The sequence below is a fragment of the Acanthaster planci genome, linkage group LG13 (assembly GCF_054643075.1).
Source record: "Acanthaster planci isolate LZ-2023a linkage group LG13, COTS_SCS, whole genome shotgun sequence".
Classification (NCBI taxonomy): Eukaryota; Metazoa; Echinodermata; class Asteroidea; order Valvatida; family Acanthasteridae; genus Acanthaster; species Acanthaster planci.
Window position 1 is genome coordinate 15843646 of NC_141789.1, and position 19847 is coordinate 15863492.

At 40.8% G+C, this 19847-nt stretch overlaps 2 protein-coding genes across 2 annotated transcripts in view; both read left to right on the forward strand.

Annotated features, from left to right (window-relative positions):
• Window positions 1-7555, forward strand: part of sfxn5 (sideroflexin 5) — a 54994-nt gene extending 47439 nt beyond the window's left edge. The window contains exon 15 of the transcript XR_015427542.1: window positions 7497-7555. The gene's annotated coding sequence lies outside the window, so the exon portion shown is untranslated. The remainder of the gene's footprint in view (window positions 1-7496) is intronic.
• Window positions 1760-18507, forward strand: LOC110973830 (homeobox protein EMX1-like). Its single transcript, XM_022224967.2, has 3 exons — window positions 1760-3019; window positions 7497-7678; window positions 15640-18507. Exons 1-3 carry the CDS (start codon window positions 2554-2556, stop codon window positions 15775-15777), a joined length of 786 nt encoding a protein of 261 aa, XP_022080659.1. The 5' UTR covers window positions 1760-2553; the 3' UTR covers window positions 15778-18507.
• Window positions 18508-19847: the final 1340 nt, after the last annotated feature.

Below are 19847 nucleotides of genomic sequence, written 5' to 3' on the forward strand. Positions count from 1 at the left end.
TGTCTTTCATGAAATCTCCCCGTTTCACGAGTGAGCGGTGCTGTTGTGTGGATGAAGGTGTCGATACCCTCATTAAGGGGCCTAAAGTGACTTCCATATGATGAAGGTTTGAACAGCATTGTGACAAAAAGCCCAACAAGTGAGCTCTTGAGTTAACGGAAGGCCTGAACTAGGAAGAGTCGAGCCTGATTTGTCCCCACTCTGTGCCAGTGTTTTATAACATCAGCCAATTGATGCCATGTTGGAAATTCCAAGTCAGGTTGGCGTAATATTACGTTGCCTGCCTTTCATCTCCTTGAATAACCGGCTTTGAATCCCACACGTGGACATTTTTATTTTATTTTCAGTCCCTGTATCTTATTTCATGGGTTTCCTGAAATCAAGGAATTCATGGGTTTGCTGGGAATATTTACATGTATCTGGTGCTTTCTTCCCACCTCTAAGTGAACAAAAGGAGACTTTTTGCAAAAAGTATCTCACATTATCATCCTCGTCTGACCCAAACTCCACTCCAACCCGAGGCTCGAAACTCGACGGTCACCCATTAAGAAAACACCGGCCGTTAAACACTCTGTCACGGTAGCCCAATCAGGAAAATTAGAGTCCATCATGTATACAACACCGCGCTGGATGTTTAACGAAAAACCGCTAACGTTTCTTTGTTCTAGCACAGATGCGTTGTCACGGTAACATGATTTGCCGCATCTGGTCGCCGGGTGGTGTTTGTTTCGCATTGACAGTTTTGCGAGCACATCAAACGGCCTCGTCCAAATTTGTAGACAAATGAAAGCGCGGTTCTTGTAAACATTACATCTGCAATCCCGTTCAATCATTTCTGATCAAGTCTGAAACCATTTATGGGTTTAATTTATCAATCAAGCTTCTGGTAAGTGGGACATTTATGAACCTTTGGAATTTCAAAGCGCGTATATGACCCCCTCCCCCCAAATTTTGTCAAAGGTCAGAGGACCATCAGTCTTTCATGATTTGTGAGCCGTATCACTTCTTGGGTCACTTGTTTATGTTTCACGCGGGAGGTTCTTCTTGGTGAGTCTTTTCCTTCTTTAGAATCAGAAATGAATTTTGTTGTTCTCTACAAGATTGATATCACTGGGATCAGTAATTCCAACAAAAGCCAATTGATTTAGAAAAAACATGACTATATATTGCCTTACCGCATTGCCTTACCGCATTGACATATACAGTCGTCGTTTCTTATTTACTGTTGTCATTTTTTTGCCGCGACAACAAAGATGCATCCGGCAACGGCAGTGACAACAGTGTCATGATAATGACCAAAAAGCGTTTGTGTATTTTGGCTGTCACCACCCTTCTCCTGGTGTCAACGTGTCATCGTCGGTGTCGTCACATCACCAGTCTTATTAGCGTTACACTCACCATCCTCAACGTTCCTTATTACTAAAACTCAAAGATGTCAGTGGAAAAAGGATTAAGTACGCAATTGTCCTCGGGTTTAGACTTAAAGGAGCAGTTTTCTTTAAAAATGAAGCCCCAGTAGTTTGCTCGCAATCAGTGACGAAGACGGGCACTGAGCATTAGACGTTGTAGTCCAAAAGATTAGTGCGTAGTTCGAGAATAATTAATGTTATCGAAGGACTTGAAGTCGAGTGGATTTTTAGGGAGTGGTGTAACTCGAGCAATTCCAACCGAATTGGCTGGAAGATGTCCTTCGGCAGCTCGCCAATGATCGTGGTGGCGCTATGCCCCATGGCTTCATCATACTCTCTCCAGACTGCAGAGTGCAGGAAGAATCGCGCGTACATCGATTCAGTATCGTATGCGGTGGTCCTGCACGGTATGCGAACACTATGGGCTGGGTGAGTGCGACGTCATTGCCACACCGTGACTCGCCAGCCAATCAGCATTACTCACTCGCAAGTCGTGTCAGTTAAGCCTACTCTGTCATGGCCTAATTAGTCGTAACTATGCAAATGGAACGATTAGCAGATTTTTAGGACTGGTCGGTAGTGCCATGCGGCTCGCTTGGTGGGCTAGTAAGCTCCGACAGTGCACTGTGTGGTGGGCCTGGTGTATGTTGAGTAGAACCTCCTAAAGTGAGGGGTTTTTCGTTTCAACGGTGCGATACAAATGGTCCAGTGTTGACAGGTAAGAGGAGACATTTCAGACAAGAGGAAGGCCGCCATCATACGCACACTGATGATTCGGCTAATCGCTGCCTATAGTCTCGCGATTTTTTTGAAGCTGGCTTATTCGCTAGGATTTGGCCAGTCTCCCGCTAATATTCCAGCTGATGTACACGCATCTAGCAGACTGCATATCTTGTCGTTCTTCTAAGGGAAGATCAAGTGGTTACTGTTCTGGAGATTGGTCTGTTATGCAATGTCGCCACGACGGGGGCTCTGATTTTATATTTATTGCCTCCAGTTTTCTCTAGGCTGTGTGCGCCACTTGCGATAAATTGACCAAAACAGCTTTGAAATTGAAAAATAACTGATTGGTCTGACAAATCAAAACGAAGGAGTAGGTAAATTTGGTGACTTTTTGGTGGTCAACTGACAAAACATTTCCACCATGTCTGCTGTTGATTTGTATCAACCGCCACCTCCACCTTCCAAGCCGAGCTGCTTCAGCATCGAGTCTCTGGTTTCCAAGCCGTCTAGTCCCCCGAATCCACCAGCTCCAACCACCTCCACCCCGGACTCAGTGGGTTCTCCAACCCCCTTCACGCCCATCGTGGTCAGTAGGCTCCACAAGCCCAGTCCGACCGGGGAGTCGCCGTTCCACAGCGCGTTCCCGCACCCAATCAAGGGACTGTACACTCCCGAGGTGGCGTACCCATCGGAGGCGGCTCAGACAGCTCACCCGGGATTCACCGTGCCACAACACCTCGGCATGCCGCCGACACACGGCTTCCCGTCCCCGCACCATCCTGCTGCTCTGGCTGGTGTCTTCGGTTCACCGCCTCGCCGTGAGCCGTTTGGACTCTATCCGTGGTTCCTCGCCAGAAATAGACTATTTGGCCACCGAGGCTTCCCTGGTAAGAATCCTTGTTAATATTTCTTTCAGATAAGAATATTTGACTTGTTTTCTCCGTCAAAGACACGAGTCAACTTTGACACAAGTGAACGGCACCTTCTGTGACAGTCAAATACCATTGTGAATGCAAACAGTCTGTGTGTGTGTTTTTGTTTTTTGGTTTTTTTTTTTTACTAAACTCCGTAAACCGTGGTGCAGACCCGACTATGTAACTGAACGACATAAAATATCGAAGAAAACGATCCTACTACGCTGCAAAATCACGGATGAGATTTGTTAAATATCCTGACATTTGAGGTATCGAAGCAGCAAGAGTACTAAGATAGGTAATTTCAAGGAAGTGTCGGACCTGTTTAGCCTATCGCGGACCTGTTTAGCCTATCGCAAGCGCTTTATACAGTATGCACAATGCTTCACAGTATCTTGCTTGACATTTCTGAAATTGCTGTCAGTGAACTATGAGAATTCAAAAACGAGGGTTGTAACTTTTGACCTTAGAACACGCTTAGAACACTCATGGATAGTGAAGTGCGTTGCTTCAATGCCATTTTTTAAATCTGCATATCAGCTTCTGTTCAAATGTCATTTGAGTTTTCATTGTGTTGAAACCGCTTCGGCGATAAAAAGTGAGCTGATGAAATTGAGCACGTGTATTCGTGGAGAGGACATGCTCCTTTTTATAGGAAATCAACTCTTGAAGGAGTATGTATATTTTCCCCCGAGAATTGAAAAAGTATGCAACACTTGCTTTTATTTTGTTTACAGAGAGCAAAATTTGGCATGCGGTCAGATCACCACCCCGGTGGGCGGTTGCAAGCCACGCGCGGCTTGACGGTGTGATCATACCTTCGGGCTTCAACATTTGACATACACGCCGCGTATACACACGGTACAGAAGCACGGAACGGGCGCTGCACTCGCACAGAAGGCTTGGGGGTTACAAAGCTTGGCTTTGCTCCATTGATAAAATTGTTGATCTGCTTAAACCAGTACTGACCACTAAAGCTATTGATGGTAGAAGCATCGATTAGTGTACACAGCACAGCAGCAGCCAAGCTCGGCCAATCGAAGCAGTTTGAAATTTCTGATTGGCAGTTCGTTTCCAAAGTATAGAGCTTTTAACATAGAGAGGAACATGTGGTTTAATATATTGCAGAGTTAGATAAATAACCTGCCAGTCTCCTCATTAATCTATTCGATCAAACAAGGACCTTACGAAGTTCTTTCATGGTTGAAAGTTTGAAAAGGCCGCAACAATTATGCACGTCCGTTACAGTCGTTAATTGGCCTCCACTTAATTTAATAGCTCAGTAAACGGTGCATTGAGTCGTTAGTGCCGAGATGTGAATTGGATGCACTTTGGTTACGATCATTTAGAGGAAAGCTCTGACCATGTAACTAAACGGGCCGAGTAATGATGATTGGAACAGCACTGCTGGGTGGATTTAGGGGACAGAATGAAGTTCATGGAATCACTTCGAACCAATAGAACCAATGTTTGCTGTGGGTTTTGTTCTCGATACGTCAGATGCAGGAAGAAAACAGAGTGCTGTTTAGACAGGAATCGCCTGTGGTTATTGATGTAGACAGTTTGAATGGTCTGAAATTCTGATCTTCAAATAATAATAATAATCGTTTCCATTATTTTAAGCCTATTACATCACTGAAACCATACGGTAGATCATGATAGGCTGTAGAATGGTGAAAAGACAACGCTGCTGAAACCAAAAAAATAAGAAATCAAACAAATTATACGTTAAGTAGCTTTCAAAAGCCTGCATTATAAATTTTATAAAAAGTACGCCAATAAAATTTTAAAATAGATGGTAAGAAAACTGACATGATTGTACAATAAACCACGTTTTACCATAGATAAAGAAGCAAAACAGTAACACCACAAATAGGCCTACGGTGAAATTAAGATATTTTCAGTAAAGCGCTCATGGGTAAGTCTCGCAAAAATGTGTTTTAGCCGTAACTTACAATAGTCTTAAATGCGGGCTTCTCGAACCTAGTGGAGAATGCCAATTGCCATTCATTCAGAAGCTTGGATGCTCACTTCCCATAGAAGCGGGCCTTTGTAGAACTTCAAAACATTTTATCCTTTGAGAACAGTTCTTCTAATGAAAATAGCCAGACTGGAACATTTTATGCTATTTCATATCTCCGAGGATCGAAACTAAGGGACCGAACAGTTTTAAGTGAAAAATCATTATAAATTTAGATTGAAATAGTTTGAAAAGGAACCACTCACATGCAGTGGAAACTCGAGTGAAATCTTGAACCATTCGAGTTGAATGAATTTAATTCGAATTCATCTCGTCGAACTAGGGGAGATTTTTTGCTCTTTGGAATGACCGGGCTATGAGACAACATGCGCATAGCCCACCAAACAGACAGACAAAGATGACTATCTTTGGTTGTTGGTCCTTACGATTAAATATACTTGTCGCTTTTGAACAAAATCCTTCCATGTGTTTAAATGTTCTTGTCTGAAATAAAGCGGTAAGCTATTCGTTTCCCGTGTGAATTTTCATTTGTCTTCACGTTGTTTTGTTTGATGATGTTCCACCGTTGCCACAACATAGATAAAACGATAAAGCAACCTCGAATTGCCTACAACAACAATTAATTAGAAATATTAAACCTGATAAGTCACGTTGGCATGTCCGCTCCACTTTTGTTTTTGAGCCCGCACCCGCTTCGCTATCTAACATCAATTACCTCGATAAAATGCCAAAGCAATTAAAACCAAAAGTGATATGTTTGTCCTTGTTTAGCGCTGATTACACGCCTCTGCCATCACCAGTGTGGGCTGACCGGAGGGTGATAACGCGGGGTCCTTTGAAGCTTGTCGTGGTACAGATTTCGGCCTGCACTCCGCCAAAGGTCTCGCTTTACGGAGTGTAAACCTGGAAGATTGAACCAAACCACCAGTGAGGTCCTAGGCTAACAAACAACAGGCTTCGGTCAGGGATTCATTTCCCCAACTTCATAAATACATCCAAGTTTTCTTGTTTTTCGCTCGAGCTGCTCGAGATTGGACGCTATTGCTGCGCGCCTAGTTGTGGTTTTATAGCGTGCTGCGCCAGGGGGCAAATCAGACGTTTTGAAGGTATTAGAATCTAGGGAAATGGTTAAAATAGATGGCATTTTGAATCGATGTGACCTTGTCAAATGCAGATGAAGGTTTGTTCAATGGTAAACAGAAGTTTAATCTCTGTTTCTTGCCGGGAACTTTTAAATTCAATATCAACATTTTATCCAGTGGGATGTGCAAACATTTCCACAGTGGTTGTAACTTGTATGTACAAAGTTAAGGTGGTCAAATTTTCACGGATTTGATACTTGACAATTGCCCAAAGAGACGGAACGTTTCCAATTTTTCTTGTCTACGTCCTTCCCGATCGTGTTTCCTTGTAAAGTATCCATACATCAATATCTCTCCACTCTCCTCTTGTACTTCAAGAGGTACTTAGCCCTAAATTGTCAGGCCATCACTACCCCTATCACCCATCCCCCATCGCTACCGTCATTACCAAACTCCACAAATCTGGTCAGATTTCGCCAGCCAAAATCAGATTTCGCGCAGCTCGCCAGCTGGTCTTGGGTTCACGAATGCGCGGCCATTTCTCTCTTCTGTCATGCGTGCACTGCTAAACCTGCAGACGACCGCAAAGATCCACCCGAGAAGGAAAAAAGCGCCTTTTTTCGCATTAAAGAATAAAGCATGTAGGACCTGAGGGCGCCAATCGACCAGTAAATTGCACCTTAAGTGGCCCTTTACAGCCAAGATTTGTCCGATTTCTTTTTTTCCCTCTCCTGTCTCTCCGTCGGCACTGACCGAGCATAAACCATCATATCATATCTCGTTGTCGGTCGATCACTGATCTTGAGTTAAAAAAAAAGAAAGCAGAAATCCTAGTGGGTGCTGCGTGAAGACCCACCAAGTGGGAATATCCAAATATTACCCGCGCCACTTTACAGCACCCGAAGGAAATCCAATATTCGCCCTCCAACTTAGTCAGATTTGCGAAGATGTTACAGTCCTGTCGTAAAAAAAAGCCATTTTCTGTTTGCTTGTGTGTGCGATGCACCTGCTAAATTCAATGGATTTCATTAAGTGAATGCCTGCACACTTTTTCATGGCATATGTATTGGCTTTTACTAACGAGTGTATTCCTGAAGAAGGAAACGAAAGAGTGCATTTTCTATTCTCCACAACAATTTTCTATCTTAGGAAAATTCTATTTTTTTAAGCCGAACGAAAAAGATCTGAATGTAACAGTATAGGAATGAGGACCATTTTCGGTTTCAGACTTCATCCACCAATCAAGATTTTAGAATGATAGTTCCATTCGATTCAAAAAAAATAAAATGCAGTAAATACAAGACTTTACTTTCAGGTGTCTATGTTTAAGGTGTTCTTGTCCTCATTGACTCCTTGTTTTCTTTCCCTTTTTACGTTCTCGTTTCAGGAGGCGAGATTGCGAATGGTGGGTTCTTTCTACAACATCCCTTTCGTAAACCCAAGCGGATCCGCACGGCATTTTCTCCATCACAGCTTCTGCGACTGGAGCAAGCCTTCGAGAAAAATCACTACGTGGTGGGAGCCGAGAGAAAGCAACTTGCCGCTAGCCTCAATCTCACCGAAACTCAGGTCAGTCTTTCATCTTTTTTTTGTTGGTGTTTTTTTTTTGTAGTGGGGGGTTTTAAATTGTGCAACTTTTGGTGGAAATACAGAAACGCCATAAATTTTTAAACGTGGCTCCTTTCCAAAATGCTTAGGCGAGTGAAAAAAAATTTCTATTGAAAACTCATTGTGTATAACCTTAAGGGTTGAAAAAAATAAATTTAAAAAATTTTCCTTTTACATTTTTTGTTACAAGTGTCATTACTGTTGTTAGCTTTGTGTTTTGTTGGATTATTTGGAATATCGTCATTGTCATTAGTTCTGTCGTATTGTCAGCCAAAATTATGGACTTGTAGTTGTCGAAACAAAACTAATATCTGTTGTGCTGTTGACCTGACTTTCGTTTTTAGAAAACATATCGGTATCAAATCTATTGATGATTGATTCTGGGATAAAAGTCATTCCTACACCTTGCTTCATATTTGTTGGTTTATTGCTTTTAAATCGTACGACAAAGCAAAACATTACCAATCCTTGCAAACTGGCATTGTGAAAGAACACGTGGAGATATTGCATGTATCAAGCGAGATAATGTTTGTGGCCAATCGTGCAATTATAATCTATCGGTGCATGGTCCAGCTCACTGTAATGTACATAACCGCCAAACCTGACAGCCCTGGGCACTGTGTACATTTCCTATGCATTTTATTTGTCATAATGTTCATCTCGCACCATTTCCATTATTGAGTGCAACTTGTAATAACAAATCCCCTCCTCTTGTCTGGGCCCTGCTGCCGACCAAACTCAATTTCGGGGCCCAGCTTCTCGACTGATTATTCCATTAGAGACAGGGGAACCGAGTTGTGCCCGCCCGTCCTACCGCCAGCCCAGCCCCGCTGGGGTATATTACCTTTATTTAAAGCGATACCCGTGTTGTGTAATGTGGTTTTGATTGGAAAATTAGAAGCGAGTGTTTAGTGTCTTCAGTCCTGTATAACCGCAGCCGCGCGCGGCATTCGTTTTCTAGAAAGTAAACTGTCACTCTGGCGGGAACGGGATACTTTTTCGGGAAGGAAGATTTTGCAACCTGTAACCTTTGCTATGAGCTGACGAAAAACTGTATACAACCTCCTTGTTTTTATTTTCTTCTTAAACTTAACCCATTGGAAATAAACTTAAAATATTTGAAAATTGAACAACTTAAGTAACTCTTTAGTATCAGTAGATTGTTTGTTTGATATAATTTTCATAAACCTAAGACTGGTGAAGGACACTGCTTCAAAAGCTCGTCTGGAAAATAAACCAAGTTTCAATTTCATGGCCATTTTACCTTGGACGTTCGGTCAAGAATCAAATTTGATTCGTACTGATATTTCTCTTTTTTTTCAAGGTAATCTTATTGTTCATGCATTAATATATCTGGCAGACGTCAGATCAAATCAGCTGAGCGCCCTGCCCCGGTTTATGTCTTGCCGTAGATCTGAGATATTGGTGGCAAGTTCCATGAGCATTGCATATCGAGTAAAAGTCGTGCACTGTGATTGCGTGTCAGAACGTGACAAATGAGTTTCCAGATAAGCGAGTGGGGAAAATGCTTTCGGATACCAGGTCACAAAGTGCACCACGTGGTCTATGTCTGAGTTCGGGGTTGGTCGATTTCAACCGTTGTTCAATCATGGAAAATGTAAAGGAAGGCGAAATGGGACAAAGAAATATGTCTGCAACATTTACTACACCAGATATAAACTCTATCAGGAGTTGTCACATCAGTTTTTGCTCGAGAAATGCAGAAGTCTCGAAAGAACTGTTGTAAACGAAAAATGGGATTTGTTCTGGTTTTACAGCGTCATCCTTACGGCAAAATATTTATTGAGCTATTTTAAATTGAAACAAACGAAATAAGGAAGCAAATTTTCTATATTTCCAGGAAATCCATTGCCTCCTGCATGTTGTGCTGAGAATGTTGTACTCACATAGCGCTTCATAGATATCCAATAATTTCGTAACTGAATGAATGATGTAATACAGCTGCAACTGGCCTTGTTCATCTCTCATTCGCACTTTTTACAAATAAAAGAAACAAGCAAGTGGTCATGCAACTTGACGTTATTTTTTTTAAGTGTTTATCTTTTTCACACTTTATAACTCAACCTGTCATGGCAGTCATTATGACGCTCATGGATAATCGTGAGAAATGTTTCACGAGAAACAATTGAATACTGTCCTGTAGCTTGTGTGTCAAAGTGCCTATATCCTGCATGTCCGGATTCAAACAGGAACACTCTGAGCTAGATACCCACACTTTCGATTTACTTTCCCCTTTGCTACCGCACACATGAAGCCAGGCCTCGTGACCAAAGGAAGTGATAATGAAAACAAATACAAGCTAAATGGTGGTACCATTAAAGGAAATGTTTGCTTAAATTAAGACCACCAATGTTTACTTTGGAAAAAATACCATTTGACTTAGTGAACACGCCAAATAGCAAAAGGTGGATTGTATCTCCCGCTCACTATAGTTACATTTTACATTATTTGAAGTTAGTCACAACAAAAGAGTTAGGTTCTCTCTCGATAAACATCGCTCGATGTTCTCTCTTAAATCTAACACTTTGCATAACCTTCGAATATTCGTATATAATTTGAGTTTCACCAGTTTCTTTCAAGCTCCAGAAAATTGCTCACGAATATTGAATGACCAAATAGATGAATTCGATATGTATTCTTGCCTCGTTATTTAAGTTGTCGGGTGAGGATGGATGGTCAATGATCAGGTCACACCTCGTGTCTATGTGATGAAGTGGACACCACACGCATAATGAAATGACAGGAATAATTCAATCGGTCATATCACTTATTCTAGCGACGTATTCAAACGTTGTACATTAATTAGGCTTCCTTATAATGATCATTCGAAATTCCGATCAATTTCTGCAACATTAGAATTTCATCAATCGCCTACCCATGTCACAAAAATGCCGCACGCAGCCGCACACGACCAAGTGCGTTTGATGATGTCACCCTTGTTTACATTTAAAGCGCCCCCGAGTGACTTAGCCGGGATAGTGTGGACAAAAGCCTTGCATTTACACTGACAATTTTGTGGTTTGAATGTTGCTGTTGTTTTTTTTTAAATATCACTACGATTTCGGACTTCGTGATTCTGTTGCAGTATGCAAGATGCATATCTTGAGAAATTGAAACCGTGATGACACATCTGTATATTTAAGGACATATCACGGTACAATTAAGCTTATTGTTGTGTAAACTTTCAACTCAGTCACACTCACTAAACGACAACTCAGTCACACTTTTGTGGCATAGTGCATGGACACATAATGGCTTTTATAAACAACTGTACTTTCGTTTGAAATAAATCAGTAATTACGCACGCATGACAATTAAACAAAACTAGTGGATGCGGAAGGGAAATTTCAAAATTAGGAAAAGAATGTCTTGAGCTGAGTCATCGGGAGAAGAAAGATGAGGGAACTTGAGTTTAGAAGGGAGAAGGGGGAATAAGAAAAGAAACTAAATATTCATTAAAGAAAGAATCTTGGAGTCATATCTATCGTTGGAAAGTTAGTTTCATATCAACAATAGAGGAACTATTTACAATATCCTTTGATTCAAACGGTCTTTGTTGTGATTATATGTAGGAATGTTTATTTCTTCATTATTTGCCATTGGTCCCTTAACCTGAGATGGGGGAGGGGGAGTTGGTCAGCCACGCCCCCAACGTGGAACTTGTCATCTCCCGGTTTTGTGTGCAGCGTCGTAAGCGCAGAAACAACATGCAAAGTGTGGTTTTATGTGCTGGGTTGAGTCTGGCATAATGTGAGTGGGATAATGACAAACTCACGTACTTCATAGTACACACTGCACAAATCAACCCAAGTTTTGTGCATCGTTCGTTTTTTTGGCCTCCAATCTATGTTTACATTCTTTGTGCCGTGATTGTAAGATAAAACCTCTCATCGTTCATGTTCATCTCTTTATGACCCCAAAATGGCTTCATCGACATTCGATTTATTTCCTCAGGTGAAAGTTTCTCAAAAGTTATTATGATCTACTAATTAAGCCAAGCTCTCATTGAAATAATTGTAGACTCGACGGAATAACCCTGGATATATTTTATCGGTGAAAAAAATAAGCTAAAAGAAAATGTTGACACACTGTACAAGTCATATATACTTTTATGCAGTTTTGTACATTATTGTCTTTCACCCCTCCTGAAAGAAATCATACTTTTCAATAAATTCAGTGACGGGGCAAGAAAGTATGACTACTTCGTAGTTTGAAGCGAGGTGCTAAAACGTTTGGTTCACAAGGTCTTGTAAACATTTCATTTACGCCGTGATTTACGCCAGAATTCAACAAGCACCATGCTGGGGGTATCATTGCGCCTGACCCATTTAGTCCCTCAACCATCTTGCGCTGAACGAGGGCGCTATTGATGAAAGTGCGCGGAATTTGAGGGAAGAACCATAGGGGCAGGGTCTAGACAGCTAAAGGAGGGTGGAAAAAGAAGTGCACTCAGATCCATTTGAAAGTCAAATTTGTCTTCTTATCATTTTTAAGCGTACACTTTGTTTTGTCCGATCACCTTTTTGCTGTTTCCGGAGCTATGCCTTAAATAGTTACTCTCTCCATTTCCCATTTATCTTGTCCTTCTGTCACTATTATGGATGAGGTCTTTCTGTCATTCGAGACATTTTTATCATTTATTCATGTTGTATGCAGTCAAGCAAGGCGATAACCTGATGATCATAATGCATCATAATTTGACAGGATGTCAGATAACGATCATGACAAGTATTTAACGTAAAGTGTCACAAATTGATGTCGGCTATTTGCTGAAAGATATCTGCATATTCCCAGACATAATTGATAAAAACGGTGTTGGTGTGTTTCTACACCCTTATAAGGTAATTTACCGACAGTTAATTAACCATGAGCATGAGAGATTCAGCGAGTAGTAATTTCTAGTGGATGCGGACCGGAGTAGAAAGTAAGAAGAATTCTTCATTGTGCTCATTATCTGTCCGGAAGTTTGTTTGACGAATAACTCGTTCATTCAGCGTATTTAGCAGGAGTTTTAAAAGACATGGTGTAACTTTAGTATATCGAAAAGGTCATGATGCGACACTATTTTTGTTGTAATTTGTGGACAGTGAATAACAACACTACAAAATAGGTGTCCAACAGGCGTTATCGGCAAGGTCTTTCCTTTAAAGACGGTTCAACTGAACCCTCCTTCTCTGACCTTGGAAGGATGTGAACCCAACCAAACGACCCTTGAGTCACACCCCGGAACAAAAGGCAAACAGTGTCCCCTTAGGCAGGTGATGTGGTACCGCTCTCGAGGTAAATCGGTTGGAAATGACCGGTCTAGCCGCGTGCAACAACATTTTGGCGCGGGGATCATAGTCTAAAATGTTTGGCTCCGTTATTGTGGTTGATTTTACGTCATTTATCTTCACCTACGATCGGTTTGCCGTCAGTTTTTTTTAGAAGTCATTCTAAGATTGAATTCTACATTCATCTCTTTATACTCTGACAATTGTTAGTCTTATCTTGCATCCAAAAACGCGTTCAAACTTCTGTCGGTGTGACCGAACAGCCACATTTTTATATATTGTTTTTATTTTTTGCAGAGAAATGATTAGTGGGAACGTTTCTGAATAAACACCAGAAGGGCTTGACTTTCACTTTTTCTAAAAGGAAATTTATGCGTTTGGCCTACATATTAAATGAAAGAAACTCAGTGGATGTCAAATTAATGTTAACAGAGAATAACACCAGACAATTTCAGTGGTGAAACTGAGCTTTTTGGAAAATTCCCTCGGTATTACAATGTACAATGTCGCTTATAGACTCAGTGGCTAAAGGTGAAATAACTAAAATGTAATAGCGGAAGTTAGTCAGCGATCGTACAAGCTCTGTTGCCAGTAAGTCCATACATTTGCCCACAATAATTGTTTTGTAAATCTTTTTTTATAGTCATGCTCTTACAAAAGAATTTTAATTTGTATCAAAAAGCTGTTATAGAACTATGTCTTAATCTTGTTCATTACGTTTGCCGATTAAAGAAATTGACGTCAAATGGTAGGCCTATAGTATAAACAAGATGAGAAATTGTGTTTGAGCGTTCATTAACGACTGTTTCATTATTTCAAATATAAATACTGGCTATTGCCTAGCAGAGAATCTGTGTATGCTACGTGGCTGAACGGGGTACTTGCGGTTGCTCAGCCACACTGAGTCAAAGAACGATGAACAAGCGCGCGAACAAATTTGGGAAACAAATTGTGGCGCAATTCTCGACGCATTTCCAAGGCCAGTTTATTTGCTTCTCTCTTTTTCCATTCATGGCACGTTACATTCAATCACAGCCTCTGTGATTGTTTCCTCGGGTTTTACCGGTGCATTGCTCAATGTGGCTTTCAGTTCACAGCTGACACGTGACAATAAGAACTTGCTTCGTACAGCAACATTGGCCATCTCCCACTGAAAAGCATCGCTCATTATTGTATTTTTTAGTGCCAAATTCATGTGAAAATGTCGTGTTGTGTGTGTGTCCTTAAAACGCAGTTGACATGGATTGGATCTGGTGAATTGAAAAGGAAAAAAATGACTCGGTTATTGTCACAGACATGGGAAAAGCATCCAAGCTAGGCCCTAAAGTCGTTAATTTAGATTTGAAATTTTATTTTCCTTCAAAGGTAATTTTCTGTGACATTTATTGACGCATTCATATCTTCAAAGTTTAATTATCCAGTCTAATTCTAATGAAAACATCGTGACTGCAACCTTCCATTAGTTGGAGGCATGATGTGCAGGTGCATAGGCCTACCTTCACCCACACGTTGTTCTATGGGTTCTAACAACATCAATCCATCATAGGTCATGCCCAAGTTCTTATTTTGAACCCTATTCATCGTTTTACAGCCAAAGACTTATCTCAAGGCAGTCGGCACTTCAAAGATTTTGTCTTCCGTGAGCCGGGACTATCACAAAATATCTGGACTTGTTCTTTCATTTTTGTCTTCCCTTGTCTGGGCTGTAGGCGACCGTGAGTTGTTGAGCACTGTTACCAATATTTGTCATTGAACATTTTTCCCCTAGTGCTAAAAATGCTCCACATTTCGCACATCTTTCCTAAGTCCATCCGGGAAGCCATATCCACGGGCAACGATCAAGTGAAGTGCTTTTAAATTTCGGTAGGAAGTGGCAGCTTCCGGTGTGGATGGGGTTGTTCAGTAGCGTAGCGGCTCTCACGTCGCTGCCTGCACGGGGCTAAATCGCTCTAGCACCCGTACCAGTAACTGAGCCGAGCGCGCTAAACTATCCGTGATGGATGACCGAACCTTCTAATAATTCACTCCGCGTGCCTAGCTCTCAAGAGTGGCGATGAGATGAGCGGTGTTTGGCGCGCACTGGGCTGTATCGCTTGTGGGGGGGGGGAAATACCGCCCCAGGCGGGACTAAGCCTCGACGCAATTTGCGACTAATTCCACTTCTACTTCACCATCAGATCCAAATCTATTGTCGTTTTAAAAATGACTTTAATTGCGATGCTTTTTACAAGGGAAGTTTGAATTAAAACTCACTGGATGCGATGAAAGCGGCTTCAGGTTTGGGTAAGAGAGAGACCGGGTACATTTCCCAGGCAATTATTCACTCCAATTCGATCCTATTACGAACCATTTTCACAAAATTGGTGTCTGCAACAAACCACCTAGCTGTCATTGTTGTCGCAAAAAATAGTCTCGACTTCTGTCGACTTTAAAATTATTTTCGTTTTGTTGTGTTGGGAGATCAAAACCTGTTCCTCTTAATCACTGTGTCAAAAAGTAACTTTCTGCGCTCCAGCTAAAAAGGTCAAGAAGTTACCTTGTTGTTTGTAATCTAAGCCCTCAATTCATACACAAGAATTTGCACTGACTCCATTTTCACCCTTTCCTTTTTGCCCAATATTTTTCTAGGTCAAAGTCTGGTTCCAAAACCGAAGGACGAAATACAAGCGAGTTAAGAGTGAGGAGGAAGGGGAGCAAGACGCTAAGAAGAAGGGATCCCATCATGTCAATAGATGGCGTATGGAGACGCAGCAAAACTCGTTATGATAGTCTGTGCTATCAAATGTCTAGAAATTGACTGCTTGTGGCGCAAAAACCTTGAGTCGTTTGCGCGTTTGAGAACATTGAGATTTCTTTGCACCAAACAAACTGACTGTTTAGAGGGCCCGATGTACAGCACCTGCTTATAATCACCTATCCTGCGATGTGATTGGTGAATGGACTCACCCATAGAAGGATCGATCAACTGTCATGAGTGGGAACAATTCTGCGGGAATTTGCTTAAACTTGGAAAGAAAAACATGAGTTGAAGCTGAAAGTGTGGTCTCAAAGCTACAAGCGAGAGAAAACGTTTTTCCTGTGGGCAACTAATGGCAGTAACTTCATCCAATCGTGGGGTCCTCGGCCAGGGTTTCAAGAACGACTCCATTATGATAATAACTCAAGTTCCTATTTCTCCCAGCAATGACTCATTCATTTGGCGGGCGAGTCTAGCGGTGCTACCCCGCTTGCCACGTGCAGTGGACCGCACTAAAGAGCGTTCCGTGACTTCACACTCGGAGATGACAATCGCTCTGCCTCGCGGGCATCCCGTGACGTCTTCACCGCCGAATTCATTAATGATTTGAAGATCTGAATGAAAAATGACAGAATCATTACCATTTCAATCCCATCGTCTGCTTCATACTCCACACGAACTGCAGTTGAAGCTTTTCTCTATACTTTGCCTACTTTGTGAAACACTTCAAGTCATTGCTGGAGGTGGTGGTGGACTGGATAACATTGATAGCTCAAAATACTCCCTTTATTTAACGACAGACTCTGAAAGGAGATTCTTTTGTTCTTGCTGGTAGATAATGCAACATTTTTCTTACACTTAATTATGATCAAAAGAGAAGAGTCGCGAGAAAATAATCTTTCCGGAACTTGTGTAAAGAAAAGACTTCCCCAACTTTTTTCTCTCAGAGTCATAATTTCGGGAGGTATTTGAAGTAACTTGGTACCATTATTTTGCCCACGTGTAATGTGGCTTCAAATAGCATATTCAGTAGATATGTACAAAGGTTTATGAACAAAAGTCAGATATAAAGTAAAACCAAAACGTTTTTCTTAGGTTTATTGATAAATTCCATCTCTGTTAAATACACTCGCATTTCCATCACATTTTCCCCACGCAGTATCTGCTGAGTTTAAGTACGGTGGTTAGAAAATCATACAAAGTTGTAGTTATTTATTTATTGATGTTGACTTCGCGTGCCAATTTCTGTGATTTCTGTGACCCTGAGAACAAAACTCACCATTCTTTTCAACGAGCTGATTGTCTGTCATGCATCTTACTTGTATGATCCGCTCTGACAGTCAGTGATACATTCCTTACTCTCTAAGGTGAACATCCTTGCACCTTTGCACTGTTTGCAATTGTTCAAGTAACTTTAGTCATTAGCCAAAAAGTCCCAACTGTTTATATCGAGTATATTTTAGTCCTGTGTTACTTATTTCAACTTTTGTGAAGTATTTAGTACTTTTTTCGAGTACTTTCCCATTTCCCCCTTTTTTATTGTATACTACCACAAGAGGCTTTGAAATTCAAACAAAACGTATATTTGGTTTACAAAGGATTCAATCCGGACGAAAATGGTGCTGAATGTGAAATCCGTAATGATAGAAGTATTATGTAGATTAGTATTCTAATTACATCGGTAATAACCGTATGAATATTAAGTAAGCCTTCTATTGGCTGATTAAAAGGCCAATCCTTGGGTCTCTGTTCACATAGAATTTTCATTGATTTGAGAAATGTTTGCGATGACTTTGGCTCTTGAATGATTACCAATAACCAAGAAATATTGAGTTTTCATGCAGCAAGTGAATATACTATACTCCTAAAAAATAGTGTCAGGTGAAAGTTCCTTCATACTGATCCATATTTCAGTACGTGAATTATGAGCTTATAGTGATAAAACTGTGGCCATGTCCTTCTGCTTTGCGATTTTAAGTTCACAGAGATGCATCGTTTGGTTTTTCTGTTCATTTAAGCAAAACGAGTGCATTTTTATCTTGTATCAAATCACATCGCACCAGTGACAACGTAAGTCTTTTTAGCTGGATATCTTTGAGTCTGAAGATTTTTAGAGCCAGAAACAACAGTAATATAATATTTGTCAAAATATTTCCTCGGTGGTGTTATGTTGGTTGGTATTTTTTGGCACAATGGGACATCGCTTGATTTTTGAAACCGAAGGTATCGATTTCGGTGAGGAAAAAATAAATATAAATCCAGAGAGTTAAAAATAAAAATGTGTGCTTTGGCGAAGTTATTTCGTAAGCTTAGAAATATTATTATCAAATAATTGTTTCCAATGATCTCGGGTGCTGCGATATTCTAATGTGTTGAACATTGACAGATAAGGGAGAACCCAAACGAAAGATTATGCCAGCATATGGCTGATTATCCCCAGCTGGTTTAGGTGATAAACCCCAAATGAGCCTATTTTCTTGCATAATTATGGTATGGTTAATGTTTTGAATTGATGTAACTGCATTTTTTGGGTTCTGTTCGAACGACACGTCGTGATTCTCTTTGACGTTGGTGTTGTAACCCATAACACGCAGCGGCAATTTTTCATTTAGCATCTCAGAATTTACTCGAGTGATACATTCAATAATCAATTGAACATTTTTCTGTCAAGCACAGCTCAAATATCAGAAGCCTTCAGTGTTACAAGCAAAGTTGAAGTTAGAAAGCAATTAAAGGCCGATAATGACCAAACCTGATTACACCTTTTATATCAAATTTGAGGGGGTTTCAGAAAAGTCCTTAATGAATACCACAACTCATGAGATGTGAATAGAAGTAACAGATTACCTCCCAGAAAACACACAATTGCATTGCACTTTCCAGCTGGGATTATTTTAGAAAAGTGAGAGTCAAGTTATTTGGGCACTTTTCGACTAGACAATTCTATGGTAGCTGCACCACGAATGGAATGAATGGAACTCTATTCGTCTTGCTCCAGTAATTTTCACTTAATTTTGAAAGAGCCTGTTGGTGGACTCTTTACAACAGACATCAGTGCCTTATCAAGTTTTCTCCTGTCTTGTTGACGTCATGTTCTGCTGAAGGTTAATCTCTTGTTAGGAGGTGTAACTCTTTTTGGGTCACCCCCATTAGGACAACCTTTTGAGTTTCGAGGTGAATGCGCAACAAAAAGGCAACTTCAAAGAGCAAAAATATGTTTTATATTTCTCTAATGGAAACCTTCTGTTGGTGTCATTACTTTAAAGTTGCTTTTGCTATTTCTTCTTCTTGTCATTATTAGCTTTTTGACATTCATTTCGGGGAAAGGTTTTGGAATGTAGCAAGGCGATGTCACAGCAGAGCACCATATCACAGAATCTATATCACTTTGGAAAAAAAAAGAAAGCGCAGGCTTTTATATATTCATTACTTCAAGCTTCCCATTTACAGCTTTGCTTTGTGCAAGTGCTGCACTTTTCCCTCCATGCATTAAATTTCTTTGTGGGGGAGAACAAAGATCTGTCAACTGGTATGATGTCTTCATGAATGTCACTAACCTAGCCTCGTCTTATTTCTTGGAGCATGTTCCCCTCATAGCACATAATAATGCCGCACCCAGGTGGAACACACGCATCAAAAAACATGCAGACTGTTCAACAAATACTTAAACATGTCAAGATTTGAAATGTAAACCGATTATCGGAAGATGTATCAGTAAACAAGTTTTCATTTTGAATCACTTGTGAGCTATGTCTGTTTCAGATGACCGAGTAATACTTAGTTCAGATCATTTTGAGGGAACCTATTGCCAAGTGTAAAGTCGTAGTCCGTCTTGTTAGTTACCAACGTTCAGTTTACAGAGATTTCGACCCATGAATGTTTTAAGCGAATTCCAGTCTGAAAGAATGGAAACCTGAAGCATGCCTGGTGTGAAAGTTCCTCGAAATTGTAGAACAATCTCAAGCCGCTTCTGCTCGTAAACACTGCTTCTTGGGAGAACACTGTTTACCTTAGTTTGTTCTGAATGGGTGGAATTTTAATCACAAATGCCATTGTTCCCCCATTCCAAGCTGTTTGGTTTCAGAACCCCTAGATGCTG